The sequence below is a fragment of the Mesoplodon mirus genome, assembly GCF_964341445.2.
Source record: "Mesoplodon mirus genome assembly, chromosome: 13".
Taxonomy (NCBI): domain Eukaryota; kingdom Metazoa; phylum Chordata; class Mammalia; order Artiodactyla; family Ziphiidae; genus Mesoplodon; species Mesoplodon mirus.
This window is the reverse complement of record NC_138989.1, coordinates 39,965,208-39,988,626: the sequence shown is the minus strand read 5'-3', so window position 1 is coordinate 39,988,626 and position 23,419 is coordinate 39,965,208. Positions and strand designations below refer to the sequence as shown.

The following is a 23,419-nucleotide window of genomic DNA, read 5'->3' as shown; positions in this document are numbered from 1 at the left end:
ATTTCAAGTTTCTAAGTTCACGTCTATTGAAGAAAAACATGTTTGTTTTTTAATGCAGTTGGTTTTTTGTTGTCACAGTTATAGGCTACAACATTATCGTTACAAATGTTTATTGAATTTGAAATCCTTAGGATTCTCGCATTGGGGCCATTTCACACAGGCAGATGGCAGGATATGGAACTTTTTGCTTGCATCCCTGCCTTTGACAACTGAGTAGCTGTAAGCGCCAGCAATTCTGTTCAGGGCAAAGTCTCTGAAGCACTTGAGAAAAGCAGAGGAAGAAATGTGAATTAGAGTCATGACTGCAGTTTCCTGTTGTATCTTGCTGCTTTGTACCAAACTTTGTACCAAACAAAAGAGAAAGGACAACTTTTTAAGTTACAAAAATAATACACGGTGATTCATTCAGTAAGTATTTGAGTTCTACTATATATGCCAGGTATTGTGTTAGGTGTAAGGGGTGCATAATGAACGAAACAGACAAAAATCCTTGCCCTCATAGAGCTACATTCTAATTGATGCAGACAGACAAGAAACAACTAAAAATGAAAGTGGATGATGCAATAGGTGTAGAGAAAAATAGAGCTGGGTAAGTGGATAATGTGTATGTCTGTGTGCCTGAGTATGGGCCAGTGGATGGGGGGGGTTGTTATTTTATATAGGGTGGGTAAGAAGGGCTCATGGATAAGATGACTTTTGAGCAGAGATTTGAATACGTGAAGGAGTGAACCATGCAGGTATCTGGAGGGGGAGGGCTCCAGGCTGAAGAATGTTTGATGATCAACCATGAGGTCAGAAGCAGTTTTATTCCACTTGTAAATGGAAACATCACTGTAGATATCTTTAAATACCTCAACAACAATAATAATAAATAATAAAGTGTAGTCAAGTAGTATATATGTAGCCTCCAGAAAGGTATCAGTTTATATCCCACAGCAGTATATGAAGGCATTAATTTTATGACCCCCTGTATAAGATACCATTTCTTAAAAATTGCTAGTTTCTTGGGCAAAACTTGGTATATCATTGTTTTATTTTAAAGTTCTTTTAGTATTAGGGCAGTTGAATAACTTTTCACATGTTTATTGGCCATTTGTGTTTCTTGTGTGTATGTGTATGTGTATGAGAGAGAGAGAGAGAGACACACACACGCACACATACACAGACAGACAGGAAAAGGAGAGAGAAAATTACCTATTTCTGTCCTTTGAGTGTTTTTCTTTTTTCTTTTGGGGAGTTGGTTTTTTTCTTATTGATTTGTAAACACTCATTATACATCAAGGATATTAAACTCCAACCTGTTTTATATGTTACCAGTGTTTTTCCTGGTTTGCTAATCATCTTTTCATTTTCTTTATGGTGTTTTGGCGATCTTATGGCCATCTTAGGTGGATCTGTCAGTCTTTCCTAGTGGCATCTGAACTTGGAGTTATGTGTGGAAAAGCCAGAAGGAGAACATTTATTGAGTGTTGTTGTTTTCAATGTGCCACGTACTACCCCAAGTGCTGCGTATTCATTCTTTTAGCTAATTGTCTCAATAGCCTTCTGAGCATTATTATCACCATTTTATAAATGTAAAACTGAGCTCTCACTGCAAACTAGCTTTAGAGTTGGGATATAAATCAACTAGCTTTAGAGTTGGATATAAATCTTCTAAATAGGAAGGTTTGCCTGACCACATTCTTTCTACTGCACAGAGCCTCCTGCTCTGTACTTGTGCATCCTTCCTACTCCCACCTCTAGATAACCTAGATGACCCCCAGATGATCCCAGCCCTAGATGCCCTGACCTAGAAGAAAGGGCACAGCCCAGGGACATGTGTGAAGTTTGTCCATCCCTCAGAGCTGTTGGTTAAAGTTTTCAGCTAACTGCTGGAACATTCCTTGGGAGTGAAGAGAGCTAATTATAATTTCCAAAGATTTGAGCAACCATGTGAATAAGATTATACTGTCCAGTGCCCAGAACCAGGTACAGTTTCCATCACTTATTGCTATATCTCCTGAGGAAAGAATCCTCAGTTTTAGCAGACGTAACTAGGATGTAAAAATTAGTTTCCTTTCTTTCTGAAGAAAGGATTTTAAAGAAATACTTCAAGAGATGGCAAAAACACAAAGAAGCACCGCCCTTGTAGCTGGTACTCACCTTGTTTCCACACTGCCTGGAAGAGTATGGAAAATTCAGTCATCATGAATTTTATCTGCCCCAGTAGCTGTTGAAAGATCTGACCCCTCCATGTTGTAAGATCACACTTACAGTCGTGGAAACCCTGGAAGCCAGAGGTCCAAATTCTAATTCCTGTGTATATTTTTTCTGGTTGAAGTTCTTCCTTTTTTTTTTTTTTTAACAACAAAAAGAAACTTATCCTTTATTGAGAGAAAAATTCTACTCTAGTAGTAAGATACAGAGGAAAATTTAGTCAGACCTTGTGCTATGCTCTGTACTTACAGAGATGGAATTTTTTTTTTTTTTTTGGCTTAAAATAACACAGATTTGTTATCTTACAGTTCTGGAATTCAGAAGTCCAAAATGGTTTCACCGGGATAAAAAGTCTTTGGCTGTAAAGAATTTGTTACAATTAGGAAATTTTTCCCGCATTTTTTACGTTACAAAACTTCACAGTACATCTTAAGTTTTCAAAGGTCCCAATTCCTTTTCAGAAATTTTTCCCCAGAAAAAATTATATTTATACGTATCTTCTAATTTTGCCTAAACTTTCTTTTTGAAGTTATTTCTTTGTATTTTAGGGCGGAGGGGTTAAAATACAAGAGGTTCCCTAGCGCTGTTTTCTTTTCCTCACGTCCATGGCCATTCAGATACCCTGACATCGCCTGTAGTAGGTATGCGAGTCGGCAGGAGTTTTCTTTGTTTAGGAGTGGGTGGGGCACGCATGTCTGGGGCCTCACTGACCTTCCATTCTGAAGTGTCGGGCTTGCCGCAGCTGGGCCAGCCGCTATTTCCCCCCTGCACATGCCTTCCTTCCTTCCTCATCATGCTCCCCACAGTACATGCTCTGGGCTTCCTTCTAGGGCACAGCAGGCCATGGGACTTGGCCCTTAATGTCTAATGGGAAAGCGTTTTCCTAGAAGAGTAGCAATTGGTCGGTATTAGCGTGGCCCTCTAGGATGGAGGCTGGCATTTCCATTCTTTGTTCACCTTTTGGTTGGAAGTACAGATGTCTGTGATGGCAACAGGACTAGTAATAGCAGAATATTTCTCAGATAACTAGCTGCTTGAGCTGCTACCAGAGCAAAATCATGTTGTGTTTGCAACTTATTTATTTATATATCATTGTCTCACATTAGATTATTATGAGATCCTTGAGGGTAAAGTATGAGAGGTGGTTAAAAGCAAGGTTTTAAGTCAGACAGACCTGAATTCAAATTGTGGCTTTGCCATTACCAGCTTTTCTGACCATAGACAAATTACTTAAACTCTTTGTGCCTCGGTTTCTTCATCTGCACAGTGGGGGTAATAATAATAATAATAATAATAATGATACTTTCCTCGTGAGATTGTTGTGCAGATTTTATTTTATTATTATTTTTTATTTATCTATTTTTAGATAAATATTTTTTGGCCACGCTGCACGGCTTGCAGGATCTCAGTTCCCCTACCAGGGATTGAACCCAGGCCACAGCAGTCAACGCCTGGAATCCTAACCACTGGTAACCAGGGAACTCCCACAGATTTTAAAAAGATTACAGTGTAGAAAACATTTAGCACAGTGCCTGGTTTGTAGCAAGGGCTCAAAAAATGTCATTGGTGATGCTGCTTTTTTTTTTTTTGTGATTTGTTTTTTAAAGTAATTTATTTATTTTTGGCTGCATTGGGTCTTTGTTGCTGCGAGCGGGCTTTCTCTAGTTGTGGAGAGCGGGGGCTACTCTTCGTTGCGGGTGCGTGGGCTTCTCGTTGTGGTGCGTGGGCTTCTCATTGTGGTGGCTTCCCTTGGTGTGCGGGCTTCAGTAGTTGTGGCACGTGGGCTTCAGTAGTTGTGGCACATGGGCTCTAGCGCGCAGGCTCAGTAGTTGTGGTGCACAGGTTTAGTTGCTCCGTGGCATGTGGGATCTTCCCAGACCAGGACTTGAACTCATGTCCCCTGCATTGGCAGGTGGATTCTTAACCACTGTGCAACCAGGGAAGTCCCTGATGCTGCTGTTAATATTAACTCTGGCGCTGTGAGCACCTTGCAAGTTGCTGTGAGTTTGGCTGAATGACTATATACAGGAAGTAGGGTTCGAAGGCCTTATCTGAGACTAGAAACATTTTCATGCCGTGTTCCCTGGGAAGTTGTACAAAAGCAGGTCTGATGATAGAGTGCCTGCCCATGTTAATAAAATTAACAAAGAACACTTCTTGAACAGTCTCCATCCCAGGAGAGCAGTTCATTGAGTTACTTGGGATTATTATGTTATATCCTGCTGGAATGTCTTCATTAATTTATATTTATTTTAGAATAACTCTGGGAACTTGAATTAGCGAACTGAATGCATTTGTAACTGATGGGGGAAGCAAGTTGCACCCTCAGTGATGTGTACTGTATGGAAAGACTGAGATTTTGCTTTTTTTTTTTTTTTTGCTTTTTAAAACTTTATTTCAACATAACTATACTTACAGAAATACACTCATATTGGTTATTAGAATGAAATTTAACTTATCCTACACAATTTGGACCAAAAAACGTGGTACACGGTTTGCTTTAAAAAAGAAAGAAAAAGCATTTGCAATCTGGCTTATTTTTCATCTTTAACAAATGTGTATAGAAGATCCACCATCAAATGCTGCTAAAGCAAACAGCATGAACCTTGAGAAATTAAACTTTGGTTTGTCTCTGAAAAATAACCGTACTGCACTGTAAAAGTTTATAAAATTGGTGCAACAAAACATTGTTGTAATGTTTCAATGCCAGTTCACAAAGTTCAATAACTAATGGATGTTGATGAGGGTGGGGAGAGCCTATGTGTACGTATGAAAGTATAAAAGCTATCCGATCTAGTTAATATTGCATGCAGATCACAAGTTTACTCAAACCAAGATTCAGATAATTTCTTAAATCTGAATTAACACTACTGGTCCAGTCCATCTGCTGTCAACAAGGAAACTGCACAGTAGCTATTTTTCTGATTTGTGCAAAGAAGAAAATGAAGTTTCTTCCCCCAGGTTTTCACTGTAGAACTGAAACTACAGGAAAGGTATTCTGAGGAGAGCAAGATTCTAAACTGTTGAAAAAGCAGTTCTTGGGACTGGCTGTCCAGTGGTTAGGGCTCCATGCTTTTACTGCCAGGGGCCCGAGTTTGGTCCCTGGTCAGGGAACTAAGATCCTGCAAGCCACGCAGTGTGGCCAAAAAAAAAAGATAAAAAAAAGAAAAAGAAAAAGAAAAAGCAGTTCTTGGTGTGGCCACAAGGGAATCAAAGAAATGTGCCCTTGAGAGGTCTTCGGAGATTCCCTGAACTGGCATCCCAGGTAAACGGTTGAGGCTCAGCACGTGGCCACCCAGCTCAAGTTCAGGCACTCTTTTCAATTCCATCCTTTCACACTGTGGTTCCTTTTGTTGTGGCTCCCTGGAGCTGTTTGGTACCTTGCCTAGGTAAATAGCCTTTAAAATTTTTTAAAAATACTTTGGCATGTGTTCAAAGCCTCCGGCTACTTAAATTCCAAAGAATAACATTCACTGCTTCTTTAAAAAAAAATCAGATCTGTTCTTTCTCCCAATCTGCAGGAAACCTTTTCCATCTCCAGCCCGTCTGTGCCCGATTGTGGGATCAGTAACGCCGCATCGTTGGCTGAGTGATGGACTGTAGGCAGGATGGCTTGGTCAGCTTCTGTCCCTCTCAACGATACAGAGCAAATCATGCTTCACAAGTCACCTGGGGATGTTTAGACAACCATGAGTGCTGTATTTGGTGTATGCGAGCGTCGTACCTTCCAGCGAGGTCTTTTGGACATAAAGTGACAGAAATCTATGGCCTCTTTCCCTTTTACAGATCTGATGTTTTGACATGGCTTCCTGCTTCAGTGCTGTTTGTGGGTATCATCTATGCTGGTTCCAGAGCACTGTCCAGACTGGTAAGTGTTAGAGGTCCCTTTCCCTTCTTCCCCTTTGCCTTTAACTTGTTGCACCTTGGATCAATAGGGGGCAAAGCAACAGCTTTAACGATGGTACAGCTAGATTGAAGAACAAGTCTTGGGGCTGAGGCCAACATGGAGTGCTCCCACTCCCTGAATTGAAGATAACCAGATAACAGGGAAGGACTGACTTGTTTTACAAGATGGAGAGCTGCAGATGGAGATGCAGGAAGTAGTGATATTTGTGGAGTCTCCTCTGCGTGGATACACCCCGTCCTTGGGATCAGGGAGGGTGGGCTCAGTCTGCTCCTTGCTTCCGGGGACCGTGACCTTGCCCATCAATAACACGGCCTGGGTGGGCTGGGCTTAGTCGTGGGTTCGCATGCTTGGCACGGAATTGATGCCCAGTACACGGGGACACTAGTGAAACAAGTGTTCATTCTGTCCTCCCACCCAGACCCCAGGACTGAGCTCCTCAAAGGAGGGTACTGTGAAGAACAGATTTCTTCCAGCTATGTTATATATGATATGGAACTCCAAAAATTTAGTTATTTTGCCACCAGAGGAGAATCCATAAATATCAGCATTGACCAGAGTCTCAGAACGTGGCTTAAAAATCAGGAACTTTTTTTTCATATAGTTAAGGTTTTCTTTGTTTGTTTGTTTTTAATTGAGGTATAGTTGCTTTACAATGTTGTATTAGTTTCTGCTGTACAACGAAGTGAATCAGCTATATGTATACATATATCCCCTCCCTCTTAGACCTCCCTCCCACCCCACCCCCCATCCCACCCACCTAGGTCACCACAGAGCATCAAGCTGAGCTCCCTGTGCTATACAGCAGGTTCCCACTAGCTATCTGTTTTACACATGGTAGTGTTTATATGTCAATCCCAATCTCCCTATTCATCCCACTTCCCCCTCCCCCACCGAATCCACATGTCCATTCTCTACATCTGCATCTCTATTCCTGCCCTGCAGATAGGTTCATCTGTACCATTTTTCTAGATTCCACATATATGTGTTAATACACGATATTTGTTTTTCTCTTTCTGATTTACTTCACTCCATATGACAGACTCTAGGTCCAGCCACGTCTCTGCAAATGACCCAATTTCATTCCTTTCTATGGCTGCATAATATTCCATTGTATATATGTACCACATCTTCTTTATCCATTCATCTGTCAATGGAACTTTAGGTTGCTTCCATGTCCTGGCTATTGTAAATAGTGCTGCAATGAACATTGGGGTGCATGTATCTTTTTGAATTATGGTTTTCTCAGGGTATATGCCCAGTAGTGGGATTGCTGGGTCATATGGTAGTTCTATTTTTAGTTTTTTAAGGAACCTCCATACTGTTCTCCATAGTGGCTGTACCAATTCACATTCCCACCAGTAGTGCAAGAGGGTTCCCTTTTCTCCACACCCTCTCCAGCATTTATTGTTTGTAGATTTTTTGATGATGGCCATTCTGACTGGTATGAGGTGATACCTCATTGTAGTTTTGATTTGCATTTCTCTAATGATTAGTGATGTTGAGCATCTTTTCATGTGTTTGTTGGTCATCTGTATGTCTTTTTTGGAGAAACATCTGTTTAGGTCTTCAGGAATGGTTTTATACTCTAATTGCTGTTTTTAATCTATCAGAAAATGATTGTATTCTAATGTTTGAAAAAATGCGAAATTTTCAAACAATTCAGTCTTTTAATGTAAAGTTTGTTGTTATGTTGGCCCCTTAGGCCTCAGATATGAAAACAGTAAAAACAAAATCTGCCTCTCTGGATAATAATAGTATTGTTAGGACAACTCCAAAGCTGCAAAATAGTGGCTGAGAATTAACTGCGATAATTTCTAAATTAAATCGATAATTTCTAAATTAAATCATCATTTTCCTTTCATGATTCATAAGCTTGAGTAGATGGGATGATGTGTGTGATGGGGGAGAAAATAGCCTGGGTGACCTAAGAAGTGAGACACAGAGCACGTTGGTGCTGAGCCCAGAACAGGGGGCCAGGCTGGCTCTCAGCTGCCGCTCTTGATGCTGTCAGGCTCCTCCAAGTCCATGGCCTCTCTTTACGGCCTCTGGCCTGCAGGGGGAGCTTCCTCTTCTATAGCAGAGTATAGGATTTGACTGGAAAACAAAAAAAACAAAAAACAATCTATTGTTGTACAAAAGTTCTTGAAATTTTTTGTAGGCTCTGGATAGTTATGGGTGCCAGAGTTTTGAAGTTTGAATAACTAAGGTGTTGTGCTAATAATTTTTTGTTTGTATAGTGCTTTTTCATGTGTTCTCCAGAGTGATTTCCTTTGTATCTTTTCATGTGTCTCACAGTCACCTGATATGTGAGGCAGATGTTAATAACCTGGCAGAGGAAAACACTTAGGTGTGGGAAGTCTTGGTAACCTGTCTCTAGTTCCAGGTAATGGCAGCTCTTCTGACTTCCCACCTTTTGCCTTTTCAGATTTGTCTCTTTAGGATCAATGTATATGGATTTTAGAATGAGCCCAGGGTACAGTAGTCATGCATAAACTTGAGACTTTTGGTTGCAAGTGTTAGAAAGCTCACCAACTGGTCTAAGAAAAGGGAAATTTCCTGGTTCACATTAATGAAAAGTCATAGTGTAGAAACTGCTTCAGGCATAGCTTGACCCAGAGGTTCCAATGACCTACTCAGAATCCAGCTTCTGTCTCTCTTTCAGTTCTCCTCTCTGTCTTTGCTTCATTTCAGAGCCAGGCTCTCGCCTCATGGGTGTTGTTGACTTCAGGCTGACATCCTCACAATTTTAAGTCTAATGGAGAGACTGTCTTCCTTGTAGCTTCTGCATGAGTCTCACAATTCACCCTGATTGCATCAATCAGGACCACTGCCCATCCCAGGTCTAAAAGCTGGATGGATTTACATTGATTGACCAGTCCTGGATCATGACTTTTCTGAACCATTCACTGTGACTGGAGAGACTCAGGGCATTTGGCCAGCCCTGGCCATACAGGATCCCCAGCTGGACCCACAGACTGAGAAAGGGTGAGGCAGATGCTTTATATTGGAGTGCTTTACCAAGGAAGGGATAAGGAGGCTAGGTGGCCAAAAACCCCTCAAAAGTCCATTGTAAATGTCAATCTAGTATGTCTCAGGCAGATGGAGATTTCTGTAACCTGGAACAATGCTTCTTAGAGTGTGGTCCACAGAAGGTGATAGCCTGTGAGCTCTTTGTTACCTGTCTGTAAGGAGATTGTGCCAGAATGAACATCACGCTTGGCACTAAACACGCTGATTAGTTTGAGCTGACTTTTTTTTTTCATAGCAGGACTTTTTGAGGAAGGAAGCAGTGCACTGACTTATATTCTGTGTGAGCCCCTTATCTTTTGGAGGGACCGCATTTGAGTGCCCCTGGCCTAGAGCACAGACTTCTCTCATAGGCAGAACGAAGCTGCTGCAATTCAAACTCTGAGCAAAGGGAAACAACCCCAAACCAAATATACCCGATTAGAGTGGGAGGAGGACAGAAAGGAGACACTTATTATTGTTTTTTTTAGTGAAATAACTCAACCCAGCATCTGTTCTTTGTTTTCTGAGTTTTTTGTTTTTACATAGTTGCTTAAAAATTTACAGAGTGGATGAAACACGAGGCACTCGTACAGCTTGTGTTAGATGGAAAACCCGTGTAAGTATGCTGGTGCCAGGCTGGCAGTTTCATGAATCCACGAGGACCTGGGGGAAACATGCTCAGTTAAAATCCGTGGGTGTGTTGTTATGCAAAACACTTAGGAAGTTGCTTTGCTCCATAAAGGCCTCCTTAATCTGACAAGAATTTGAAGCTATTCTTCTGATGTGCAACTCCTGAGAGCAAGCTGATTTAACTCTGCAAAGGCGAGGTGGGGACAGTTCTTTATTGATTTTTCTACCTGGAACTCACAACCGAATGATAGAATTAAGGGAAGGAGATTATTCTTGTGGCTCTCCATTCAGCAAATATTTGTTGGGGAATCTACTTCTGGGGGCTTAATGAGGAATAAGACCTGCTTCCTGACCTTGAAGAACTTCCAGGGGAATCCATGAGAGACACACAACTCACCATGGGAACAGGCATCGCGAATAGTCAGTGTTATATATGTGTGCCGGGCACTTCCTCTTGTCAACCCTCATGACATATGAAGTAGGACTTCATTACTCCCATTTACAGTTGAGGAAACTGAGATGCAAATTATTTGGCCAAGGTCACCAACTAGTAAATGTTAAAGCAGAGATGCAGACTCAAGCCTGTCCAACGATAGCGGTTCATTTGCAACGCTTACCCTCTTTCCTCCCTAAATCACAACAAGCAGAGGAGATGAGCCCATCAGGATGGAGCTGGGAGGAGGGGAGAGGAGCCGTGTGGCTGTCCTCCCTTCTACAGGGGCTAATTTGGCTCTGCCTGGCCAGCTTTCCTGCCCTGAGTAAGGTCACAGTGATGAGGGCTGATGGCATGAATGTCAGCCTTTGGAGGGACAGGACAACTTGAACCAGTCGTTATTACTCTTATGATAATTTCCCTGTCGCAGCCCTTCTCAGCTGGACAGGATTGCCTCAAAGCCTGTGCTGGTGAGTGTTTAGAACAGATGTGCAGATTCTCACACTCGGGACCTTGCCAGGGAGAAGCCATCCCAGTGCTGGTGATCTGGTTGCTCAAACCATGCTCTTTTCTTGCTCAGGGTCAGCAGTTGGAAGACTCCGCAAATCTAAATTGAGGCATCTCGACAGGACTGGCCTTGGTTACCTACCCAGCACTTTGATCTTGAGCCTTTCCTAACTGCTTGTCAGGGTTTCTGTCTTCACTCAACACAATGGAATAGAGATTGGCCGGGGGTGTCGGTGAGGAAACACACATGGATAATCAGACTCGCATGGAGTGAAATTACTCAGTTAAGCAAACTGGAGCCTGTGGGTTCCCTCCCACTTGGTTTGGCTCCAATATCATGTAAGGGATCTTGGATCCATAGGGAAAAGAACATAAATGTTGATCTATCAATAGAATGGAGACCCTTCCCCTAAGGTTCCCTGTCACTGTGGTTAGAGGCAGTTCTCCTCTTTCACATGGTTTTCTCATCAGAGGTGATCAGAGTCCGACTGCAAGGATTACTTAAGATGTGGGCGCAGTGGCAAAATAATAACCCCGTCCTCTGCATTTTGTTATGTTCCTGCCCCATCTAAAGATGTTTTCCATAACCCTTATAAAATGACTTATTAAAACTGTGCTCCAAGCGGAAAACTTCATGACACTGGACTTAGCAGTGATTTATTGGCTATAACAGCAAGACACATGCAACAAAAGAAAAAAACAGGCAAATTGGACTTCATCAAAATGAAAAACTTCGGTGTATCAGTGCACGCTGTCAACAGAGTAAAATGGCAATTCATAGAACGGGAGAAAATATTTGAAAATCATCTATCTGATAAGGGATTAATATCCAGAACATATAAAAAACTCCTAAAATTCAACAACAAAAACCAAACAACCTGATTGAAAAATGGGCAAAGGACTTGAATAGACATTTCTCCAAAGAAGATATGCAAATGGCCACTGAGCCCATGATGAGGTACTCAACATCATTAAGCATTAGGGAAATACAAATCAAAATCATGAGATACCACTTCGTGCCCATTAGGATGACTGTTATCAAAAAAAATAGAAAATAGCAAGTGTTGGTGAGAGTGTGGAGAAGTTGGAACTCTTGTGCACTGCTTTTGGGAATGCAAAATGGTACAGCTGCAATGAAAAACAGTATGGTGATTCCTCAAAAAGTTGAAAATAGAGTTACCATATGACCCAACAAAAAAATTGAAAGCAGGGACTTGAGCAGATATTTTGTATACCTGTGTTCACAGCAGCATTATCCACAGTAGCCAAAAGTTGGAAACAATCCAAGTGTCTATTGACAGATGAATGGATAAACAAAATAGTATATCAGTACAATGGAATATTATTCAGACTTAAAAAGGAAGAAAATTCTGACACGTGCTACAACATGGATGAACCTTGAAGACATTATGTTAAATGAAATAAGCCAGTCACAAAAGGTCAAGTCCTGTATGATTCTACTAATATGAGTTACTTAGAATAGTCAAATTTATAGAGACAGAGAGTATTGGTGCTTACCAGGAGCTGTGGGCTGGGGAGAATGGGGAATTATTGTTTAATGGGGCCAGAATTTCAGATGAAAAGAGTTCTGTGAAAGGATGGTGGTGATGGTTGCACAACAATGTGAATGTACTTAATGCCACTGAACTATACACGTAAAAACGGTTAAAATGGTAAATGTTATATGTATATTTTACCACAATTAAAAAGATATGTTTATAACTCCCCTCCCCAGGCTACAACAGAGATTTTCTTGAGGATTATATGGGGGAGGGGGATATGTTCTCACTCGCCTCCCTCAGAGCCCTTTCTGGTGCTATAGGAGGAGCATATTTAATTTAACTGAATTCATTCCTATGCACTCGTTTAAAAAAGGGTGAGAAAAATAGCAGTTCACTGAGAGCGGGCCAACCTGCCCTCTGTAGTAGCACGTGCATTTATGCCCCCAAGTGAGGTTCTTATTCCCATGCATCTTACAAGCTGGTATTCTAAGCTGCCTATTTTTCAAATAAAAAGGCCCCTAGCCTCCCTGGTGGCGCAGTGGTTGAGAGTCCGCCTGCCGATGCAGGGGATACGGGTTCGTGCCCCGGTCTGGGAGGATCCCATATGCCGCGGAGCGGCTGGGCCCGTGAGCCATGGCCGCTGGGCCTGCGCATCCGGAGCCTGTGCTCCGCAACGGGGGAGGCCACAACAGTGAGAGGCCCGCATACCGCAAAAAAAAAAAAAAAAAAAAAAAAAGGCCCCTAAACACAGGTCAGCTACTTTATGTGATGAGCAGATGAAGGAGGGACGTGGCCTCCAAGCTGGTGCTGGAGATACTCTGGCAAAGAGGGAGTCTGGCCCTCTGCCCTCAAGGAGTTGGCCAGGGAGTTCCCTGGAGGTCCAGTGGTTAGGACTCTGTGCTTTCATAGCCAAGGGCCCGGGTTCGATCCCTGGTCGGGGAACTAAGATCCCAAAAGCCGCTTGGTGAGGCCAAAAAAAAAAAAAAAAAAAAAGGCGTTGGCCAGTTAACGACAGAATGATAAAATTAATGTAAATAAGCACTCAAATTTATCTCATGCCAATCAATTTGTGAACACATTCATTTATATGTACACATAAACATATTCAAACACCTCAACTGTCTTCCCAAAAGGATGTGTTGTGGCTTAAAAGAATAATGATGATGAAAATAAGATAAGCATTTCTTATGAATAGAATTTAAAAGAAATCTAGGTCAAGGGTAATTGAAGAAGAGCTAGATGAGACCACAGAGAGACTTAGCACATAGAAATTTATGCTGTAATGCCTTTGAAATAAATACAGTTGGGCCTTGGATTCAGCTCTCAGCTTTCTGCAGCCGAATGAAGAAGTTATGAGACTCTCAGTGCTTTAGAGAAAAGCAGGTTGTTGCCGCAGACATGCTTCTTCCTTGCTGTCAGGTCCTGAGTCCTCATAAAGGGTAAACTGGGCTACTTAGGGTCTTCAATTGCGTCCTTATAACAAACACAATGGTAACCTGATTTCTGGGATTCTTAGTGCATTTCGGAGGCCTAATGACAGCGCAGTTCAGTGGGAGCAATTCTCTGGGGCTAAAATCTCTGCTCTCCAATTATCCGGCTCCCTTCCTGTAGGAACAGTTATGTCTGGCATGCGTGATTTTGATGAAAACTAGGCAGCCAACGGTTCAAAGTTACATTCTTTGGCAAGGGCCTGGCCAGCAATTGTATATCGCAGATTAAGGCCACGTCCACATATTTAAAAATCACCCAAACTGAAGGTAGGATTGATGTTTTTCTATAAAAACTTAGAAGTCGACCCAAGACTTGGCTAAGGGAGTCATCCCCACTCCTACAGCGTGACCCGAGGCCATGCCTGTGGGCAGGGCCAGGATTTTCGGTAGAAAACTGTTTTAAGTCAGTTCCAACACCTGAACAAATAACAATCAAGGCTTGAAAATTCCACTCTGGGAAGCATGGGAATAATGAAAAATCTTAAGTAATAACTACCAATTTCTCTTTACATCCAGAGAAAAATCTCCAATGGTACATGGATGCAATGTAAAATTATAAGTGAATGTTAAAATTTTAAGAATAAATTAGTTGCAAACTGTGCCCCTAAGTAATGAAATGAATTGAACTGTAGGGTAGTTGAATTCGGTCAATTACATTTTGTGTCAAAAGTGATAACTTGGGCTTCATGGTAGTTGATCTTGAGCCATTTTTCCTGATGAAAGATGGTGGGGACCTTTTGTTATTGAGGCCGTTCCCAGAGTCCTGACGTGAAAGAACAGACTTGTTTTTCTGTTCTCTATAGCAGCAAGCTAGTGTCTAGATCGTCTAAAAGTGGTTTCAAATTATTAAGAGGCAGGTTAAAAAGGAGAACCAAAATATATCCTTCCTTTTTTCTCATCCGTATAACGGGAATGTTAATAGTATCTCCCTCATAGATTTATTATGATGATTGAATATGTAAAAGCAATTAAAACAGTGTCTGGGGGCTTCCCTAGTGGCACAGTGGTTAAGGATCTGCCTGCCAGTGCAGGAGACATGGGTTTGAGCCCTGCTCTGGGAAGATCCCACATGCCGCGGAGCAACTAAGCCCATGTGCCATAACTACTGAGCCTACACTCTAGAGCCTGCAAGCCACAGCTACTGAGCCCGTGCACTGCAACTACTGAAGCCCGTGCACCCTAGAACCCATGCGCCACAACAAGAGAAGCCACCACAATAAGAAACCCGTGCACTGCAACGAAGAGTAGCCCCGGCTCCCCGCAACTAGAGAAAGCCCACGTGCAGCAACGAAGACCCAACACAGCCAAAATTAAGTAAATACATTTATAAAAAAAATAAAACGCACAGTGACAGCAGTAACATTAAAAAAAACAAAACAGAGTCTGGTACATAGTAAGTATTCAGTATATATTAGCTATTATTATCATATCTCAGAACTTTTTTTGTTTGTTTTTTTGGCTGCACCATGTGGCTTGTGGGATCTTATTTCCCCAACCAGGGATCGAACCTGTGCCCCCTGCAGTGGAAGCGTGGAGTCTTAACCACTGGATTACCAGGGAATTCCTCATTTCCCAGCACTTCTGTCTGATTTCACAAAAATAAGTCCTGCTGAACCTCACTCCATAAAGATAAAAGGCAGGTTTTCTAAAATAATCAGTCACTGGAGTCTCTTGAACTAATAATGTAGTTCAGACTGGGGCTTCATGCACAGAGGTAGAGGCCAAGGGAAAATCAGTAATCATAAATTGCAGACTGCCTTAATACTGTTTTTGATAGATCTCTATGGAGGCTGATAAAATCAGTCGTAGAATTACTGTTTCTAAAGCCCGTTAGCTCCTCAGTCGGAAAAATGGCTTGAGAAATTCAGATTAAAAATTTTTTAAGTGGAAATGGAAGATATCCCTTTAAAAAATGGCATAGAGTTTACTCCGAGGTCATCTGTTTTAGATCATACCAGTTATATTGCTGGAGGAAGCAGACTGGCAGGATTTGGAACACAATGGTATTAGACTTTGCACAGTTGTAGGTCCAGGAAGTTTACACTGGGGGCTTGCTGTAATTTGGCTCCTATAACATCGAGGCTGGGAGCGTGGGCGTTGCCATTACTGGGTTGGAGTCATGGAGTCATACCCAGAACTAGTTGTGAGCTCGCCAGCAAGCTGCCCCATCACTCTAAGCTTCAGTTTCCTTGTCTGTAAATCAGGGCAACAAGCATCCGTGGATACAGTTGTTGAGATATGGTTTAAATAAGAGAATGCAATTAAAATAATTAGCACTGTGCTGAACACATTGTTGGTATCTATTATTAGAGAACTTTAATATCAGTTCTGGGGACTTCCCTGGTGGTCCAGTGGTTAAGACTCCACGCTCTCAATGCAGGGAGCCTGGGTTCGATCCATGGTCGGGGAAATAGATCCTGCATGCATGACTCAACTAAGAGTTAGCATGCCACAACTAAGGAACCCACATGCTGCAACTAAAGATCTTGTATGCTGCAACTAAGACCCAGTGCAGCCAAAAATAAATAATTAATAAATAAATAGTTTAAAAAAAATTTTTAATTAAAAAAATTAAAAGGCAACTTTCTTTTAAAAAATTAAAAATAAAATAGAATAAAAAATAAAATAAAATCAGTTCTGTATGTGTAGATAGATCCTTTTCCAGAATCTGATCAGAATCTCCTAGGGAGATGGAGAAACCTGTCCACGGTTTATAAAATTGAGAAAATTAAGCCTCCTTGAAGTCTAGAGTTAGCGTCTAGAGTCACCCTAAATCTCGTTTCCTTACTGATTTTATAGTCAAGGAGGCAAAAGCATTTTAAATCAGGGCTTAATTTTAAATAAATAAGATCCAGGTTGCCCTTTCATTTTCATGTCACGTACCACAGGATTAACCTCTCTAAGATTTTCTGTGCTATCTTCTTAGGCTCAGACCTAGAAGGCCAGGGCCCACATTTTCCAAACATGAGCCCAATGGATAAAGCCAATTAAAAAATCTCTTTAATAATCTTAAAATACATAAAGAATAATTGAAAATATAAAAGTTTAAGAGGGATAAAAAGAAGCACAAAAGATGAAAAACATAGAAAATAATTAAAATAAAGGATGATTTTAAAAGGAAAAAAGTTTCAGCTGAACTTTTAAAGGAGTAGAGAACGTTAAAAAGGCAAGAAAAATGTAAGGTGAGAGTTCAGAATGAAATGAAACAGTGTGAGTTAGAACAAAATACTAAAATAGGTCAGAGCTATACAGTTATAAAAGCCTTAAAGACAAGGTAAAAATATATACTCCCAGGGACTTCCCTGGTGGCACAGTGGTTAAGAATCTGCCTGCCAGTGCAGGGGACACGGGTTCAAGCCCTGGTCCGGGAAGATCCCACATGCCGTGGAGCAACTAAGCCCGTGTGCCACAACTACTGAGCCCGCGCTCTAGAGCCCACATGCCACAACTACTGAGCCCACGTGCCACAACTACTGAAGCCCGTGTCTAGAGCCTGTGCTCCACAACAAGAGAAGCCACCACAATGAGAAGCCCGTGCACCGCAACGAAGAGTAGCCCCCGCTCGTCGCAACTAGAGAAAAGCCTGCACGCAGTAATAAAGACCCAACGCAGCCAAAAGATGAAGAATACATCCATCTGGAAGTGGTTGGGCAGCAACATCTGCTTAAAGACCCACTTAAGAGTCCTCGAAGCTGGAAAAATTTCTCAGCTCAGGGTCCTCCATCGAGGCCACTGAGCGTGGGCTTGGTACCTCTTAATATTGACAGCCTTCATGCAGTGCTCCTGCATTATTTCCATCATTCCTCCCTATAGCTCCAGGTCGTAGATACTGTTATCCTCATACTACAGAGGAGCAAACTGTTTGGATACGTGCCCTGCTCCACTAGCAGATGGTGGAGCTGGAGCCTGAAGCCCAGCTGATGCCAAAACCCATGCATTATTCTTGATCTTTGTCTGCTTTCCAGGAGACATTATCATCAGCAGCAGCAACAAAGACAATAGCACAATCCCTCGCCCCTTAATCCCTCCCCTTTACCTTGTCAAGATTATCTATCAAATTAGGAAAGACTGCTGTTCTTAGCAAACAGCCCAGCGATAGTCAATGTGCAGTGGGTACTCTGTGTATCTTGATAACCCACTGGAGTGTTACCTTATTTTTATATCTTCTCCCTCCCCCCCTTTCTGAGGGTACAAAGTTGATCCCAGTTATCCCATCATTTACTGCAGTTCAATCTCCTAAATATTTCCCTCATGTGGCCCCTTTTCTCCATCTTCGCTGCTACTACCAAGTTCAGGCCACCATCTTGTCATTCCTTGTATTAGTTTCCTGTAGCTGCTGTAACAAATTGCCACCTACCGAGGTGGCTTCAAACAACAGAAATTTATTCTCTCCCAGTTCTGGAGGCCAGGGGTCTGAAGTGAGTGCCAAGGTGTGTCAGCAGAGCTGCGCTCCCTCCAGAGGCTATAGGGGAGAATCTGCTCCTTGCCTCTCTCTTCCAGCTTCTGGTGGCTGCTGACACTCCTTGGCTCATGGCTGCATCATTCCAGTCTCTGCCTCTGGGGTCACATCGCCTCCTCCTCTGTGTGTGTCAGATATCTGCCTGTCTCTTAGGAGGAGATCTGTGTTTGCATTTGGGACCCACCCGGATAATCCAGAGTAACCTCCCCACCTCCAGATTCTCACCTTAATCACATTTGCAAAGGCCCTTTTTTCACCCTATGAGGTGACGTTCATGGGTTCCAGGGACTAGGATGCAGCTATAGTTTGGAGGGCCGTTTTTCCGTCTACCACACCACTGAACTTTCGCAGCCATCTCTGCCTCCTTTGCCCCACCCAGCAGTCCAAGGTCCCCTAAACATGCAGATCAAATCATGCACGGTGGGCTTTAAACTCTTCAGTGTCTCTTATGGGCCTTGGGATGGTCCTGATTCCCTGATAGGGCCCATGATTACCTCTCCACCTTCCTCTCCCCCACTTTTCCCTTCCACACTATATTCCACCCCACTCAGGTCCCCCTGGTTCCCCGAGGAGGTGGGCTTCCTCACTCTTCTGCGCCCTTGTGTGTGCCTCCAGCCCTCTCCCGCCTTGTCTCTTTTTGCTGGGCTCATTCTTTTTTTTTTTTCTTTTTTCCCTTTGGCCATGCCATGCGTCATGCAGGATCTCAGTTCCCCAACCAGATATCGAAGCCACGTCCCCTGCATTGGGAGTGTGGAGTCTTAACCAGTGGACCACCAGGGAAGTCCCTGGGCTCATTCTAGTTCATCATTCTGCTCTCGTTTAGACTTTGCACTTCACTTCCTCCGAGAAGGCGTGCTCTGCCCACACTGGGTTGGTCATGCCTTTCTGTGCATTCGGTCAGAGCTCTTACCTCAATAGGGACAGCCTCTCTAACATATGTCCACCTGTTCACAGGATGTGTCCCCTGCACCTGGCATGGCACCTGCCACACAGTAGGTGCTTAATAAATGATGAGAATACCCGTAAGAGGGGAGCCTGTACATCCACCCTACTGAGCACAATGCTGCAAGCAAGAACACTGATCCACGCAGAAGAATTTTTGCTGGAGAGCAGTATCAACGTGAATGCCAAAAGTGCCCACAGATCTTTATTTTTAAGCATAAATCAAGAATTATGTAATTATGAGATCCAAGAAAATATTTTCATGCTTATTCCTTTGTTTTCTTTCAGGCCATTCCTGTGTTTCTGACTTTGCATAATGTAGCCGAAGTTATAATCTGTGGGCACCAGAAGTGTTTTCAGAAAGAGGTAAATGATTACGCAAAAGGCTAGTTTCACTTCCCTTGCTTGAAATTTCAAAGACGTGCTTTTTATGTATGGTCCATATTAGTGTCTGCCTTTTCCTGCCATCTGTTTCCAGTCAAGCCTGCCTGACGGTGGTCACTAATTTCAAGGATCATGGTTTTGACATCCCTTCAGTTCACCAAACATACGTGGGGATGCTTGTGGGTCTGAATGGACCTCAACCCCAGGCCAGCGCTGAGCCAGGGCCTGGGGGGCCAAGGTAGAGATGACTGTGGGCCTGGATGGTGGGGGGGGCATTCCCCCCCTCCCCCCACCGCATCCCAGAACCATGAGGAAATATTTGGCGAGCTTCCCACAGGGTGCTAGGAGCTTTAGCCCACCCTGGGGACATCCTCTTTTCCTCCCGACCCCGGCTCTGCCTTCCACCAGTTGGAACACGTTTCCTCACCTTCCGGGCCTCCATCCATGAAAAGGGGAGAAAAATGTCACCCACTCAAAGAGTCATTGGGAGGACACCATGCAGCACAGGTGCTGGTAGGTGCTCCCAACACTTTCCGGCACATAGTAGGTGCTTTGTACCTACTATGTAGTTTAGCTATGATTTTTAATGTTAGTGGTGGTTTTAGTTTGGTACCTCTTTTGAGAGTTCCTTTTTTCTGACATCTGCCTGTTTCAAATGACTTCACATCAAAATTTTGGAACTTTTAAGCTCGAGAGAGGCTAGTGGGCCATGCAGGCAGCAGCACACTTCTTACAGGTGTGCCAGGGACAGAGAGACACCTTTCCTGTGGCCAAGGCCACTCCACACACCACCACTCCCGAGGGACCTTTCTGACACATGGATCTGATCATGTCCCCCTACATACAGCCCTTCAGGACCACCCAGAAGCTACCTGGAGGCCTGCAAAGCCCTTCACCACTTGGGCCCATCCACCTCTCTGGCTTCAGAAATTCCAGCCACAACCAAATGTCTCACTTTCCCTAGACCATGTCATAGTGTTTCTCTCATCTGATCTGTCAGCAAACCTCTTCGTGCACCCCTGTCCCATTCACTCTGTGAATATTTCTACATCCCTGTGTGCATGGCCACCCTGCCAGGCCCGGGTCTACAGTCGTAAGCAAGAGGCATGATTGCTGCTCTTACAGAGCATCAGCCCAGAAGGGGAGACAGACATTAAACTAAGAATTAGACCCACCTGCTCGATTGTGTGGCCAGAGCAGGCCACTCTGGGGAAGTGACATTAAACCCAGACAAAGGATGAACAGGAGTTAGACATGGTGGGGAGGGGAGGGCGCCCTGGAAGAGGAAGCAGCAGAGGCAAAGGACCAGACAGAGGAAGGGACTTGGTGGAAGTCATTCTGGGCTGTGTGGCTGGAGCTTGATGAGAAAGAGAGGGGGCGCTTAGGACGAGGCTGGAGGCGGGCCTTTGGGGCTGAGCTAGGAATTTGGGATTTATGCTGAGTGCACTGGGAGGAACCGGTTGGGTTATAAGGCCCACAGACACTGTGCAGCTTCACAGTGTTAAAAGCTCCCCCAGTTTCTGCGGAGGAGAACGGATTACAGGAGGCGAGGGAAGCCTGTAGTGACTCCAGCAAGGCTCCATACTTTAGGCTAATCTGCCTGCCGTGGGAACCTTCCCTGACACCTCAGGCAACTTGGGCACCTTCAGCTGACATTTTACTTATCACACCAGCTTGCAATTTCCATATTTCATCAATTCTAACGTGTGCTTCTTTTTCTCACATCTAACATTTTCACTATCAGGACTTCCCTGGCGGTCCAGTGGTTAAGTGCTTCCACTGCAGGGGGCACAGGTTCGATCCCTGGTCAGGGAACTAAGATCCCACATGCTGCATGGTGTGGTCAAAAAAATAAATAAATAAAAATAAAATAATTCTTCAAAAAATAAAAAATAAGTTTTCACTATCTAAAATCAGGGTGCTTTTATAGTCAATGGTATGTCCTGGTCTAATTTTTTTTTTTTCTTAGTAGTATAAAAAATACTAATTTTACAATCAGTGGCATCTTAAATTCAGTGAAATACAGTATGATTTTCCCTGTATCTCTGCCTGCTTCCAGCCCTCTCATTGCAGTGACCCTGTGGTTGGGTGTTTTTTGGAGCCCCAGGTCTCAGCCCAAGGACTGGAGCTGAGCTGAAATATTCACTAACTGGTCACTTAGGTTCCATGAGCTGCTCAGCTTCTGCGAGACTAGTCAGACCCTGACTCAATTCCACTCAAATTCCAAAGAAGACTTCTTATTCACAAAATGGATACCTTTTGTGTGAATTAAAAATGAAGATTTACCTGGTCTAGGGATGAGATCCAGCCATCTTCAGGGATACTGCTTTCTTTTTTGGGGGGGCCACACCACTTGGCATGTGGGTTCTTAATTCCCTGACCAGGGATAGAACCTGCACCCCCTGCATTGGAAGCACGCTGTCTTAACCACTGGACCTCCAGGGAAGTCCCTCAGTGGGGTATTGCTTCTTGATGGACAAGTCAGATCAGGTAGGTGAAGGTGAGGGTGGGACATGGGGCTGGAGGGTCCTCAGTGTATTTCCACCAAGCAGAGCCCAAGGGCCAGACTCCCAGGCCAAGAGGACCTTTCCTCGGAAGCCATTGGGTGAATACCAAAATATTGTGAATCTTCAACTCCATTTCATTACTGACACAAAACACATCATTTCTTGTCAGGGCAAATTAGGAAACAATTGAGTGGGTTACATATCTATTTAGTTATTTTTTTTAAAAAAACCCTTTCTTTCCTTTACGAATATCATAAGATGTAATAAGTCGTAGAAAATGCAGAGGAAAAAAATGTCAGAAATCAACTGTGATCTTACTTCCTAGAGGAAACGACTTCATTCTTTCAGTTCAAACGTATGTAGAATATTTACAGAAATGATAAAATACATCCTGTTTTTCCATTGATCGATTTGTCGGAATCCCTAAATGCCTCATTTCTCTCCACATGGAATGCAGTGTGTTGGCCAGTCCCTGTTTGTAGACTTGTAGGTGGTTTCTAGTAGTTTGGTGTTAAAATCTGCTCTGTGATGAAGATGACCGTGATATGTTCGTCATATGATTTACATTCCTGATCATTGAGCCTGGAGCCATGACCAAGCGACCGGGTGTCATGAGGAACATGGTTGGACGCCACCTCTCAGACTTGACCTGTGACTCCGGACGTGGGCTCTTTGGTCCGTTATGTGTCAGGTTCCCCTAGAATGGCCCTGGGAGAGTAGAGCTGACCTCCTCATGACCTCGCTCCCAGATGATGACAATAAGCTCTATCTGGGCTGTGGTTCATTGTCACCGTCCATAACTAGTTCTTTGTGTATGTGCACACACACGCACACGGTTTGACTCCAAGCGTGTGGGTTGTGGAATTACTCTCACTAACTTGCAGATATATTTGTCACGGTTTAACCTTAGAATACTGCTATTCATTCATTGGTTCACTCAACATTTATGAAGTATATGCTACATGTCAAACATCTTGCAAGCTCTACAGCTACAGATGTGGAGAGACACATTTATCACCCTCACAGAACTCAGGCTGAATGGGGAGCTGACATGTAAACAGGTGCTGGGATGCCCATAGAATGTCCTATGAGATGGAACAGGCATGTGGGTGCACTGGGGGGCGACCGCTGGTAAGTCTGCTTGCAAGGGCCAGATTTGAACCCAGTCACACAAATGGGTAGGAATTTTCTGGGCACTCCAGGCAGAGAGGAAGCAGCCAATGAAGGCCAGGGGCCTGAAAGGGCCGGTGGGTATCACTGCAGGACTGGCTGTGACAGAATAGAGTCCAAAAGGGTCAGGCTCTGGAGCCCGATCGCCTGGGCGCACACCCTGTGATCCCGAGCAACCTACCCGATTTCTCTGTGCCTCAGCATCCTCATCTGTAGCACGTAACCCAGGACTGTACATTAACCCGTAGTGACACGAGTCAATATGTGTTGAGTACCTAGGACA

General features: G+C 43.4%; 1 protein-coding gene across 8 annotated transcripts in view; it reads left to right on the top strand.

Annotated features, from left to right (window-relative positions):
• The window catches only part of TMEM241 (transmembrane protein 241), a 107,539-nt gene that overhangs the window by 17,531 nt on the left and 66,589 nt on the right, over window positions 1-23,419 (top strand). For all 8 annotated transcript variants that reach the window (XR_014295786.1, XM_082641296.1, XM_082641297.1 and 5 more), the window contains exons 4-5: window positions 5,983-6,064; window positions 19,364-19,441. Coding sequence is in view for 7 of the 8 variants with exons in the window: in XM_082641296.1 (XP_082497422.1) it covers window positions 5,983-6,064; window positions 19,364-19,441 (160 nt within the window). In the remaining variant the exon portion in view is untranslated. The remainder of the gene's footprint in view (window positions 1-5,982; window positions 6,065-19,363; window positions 19,442-23,419) is intronic.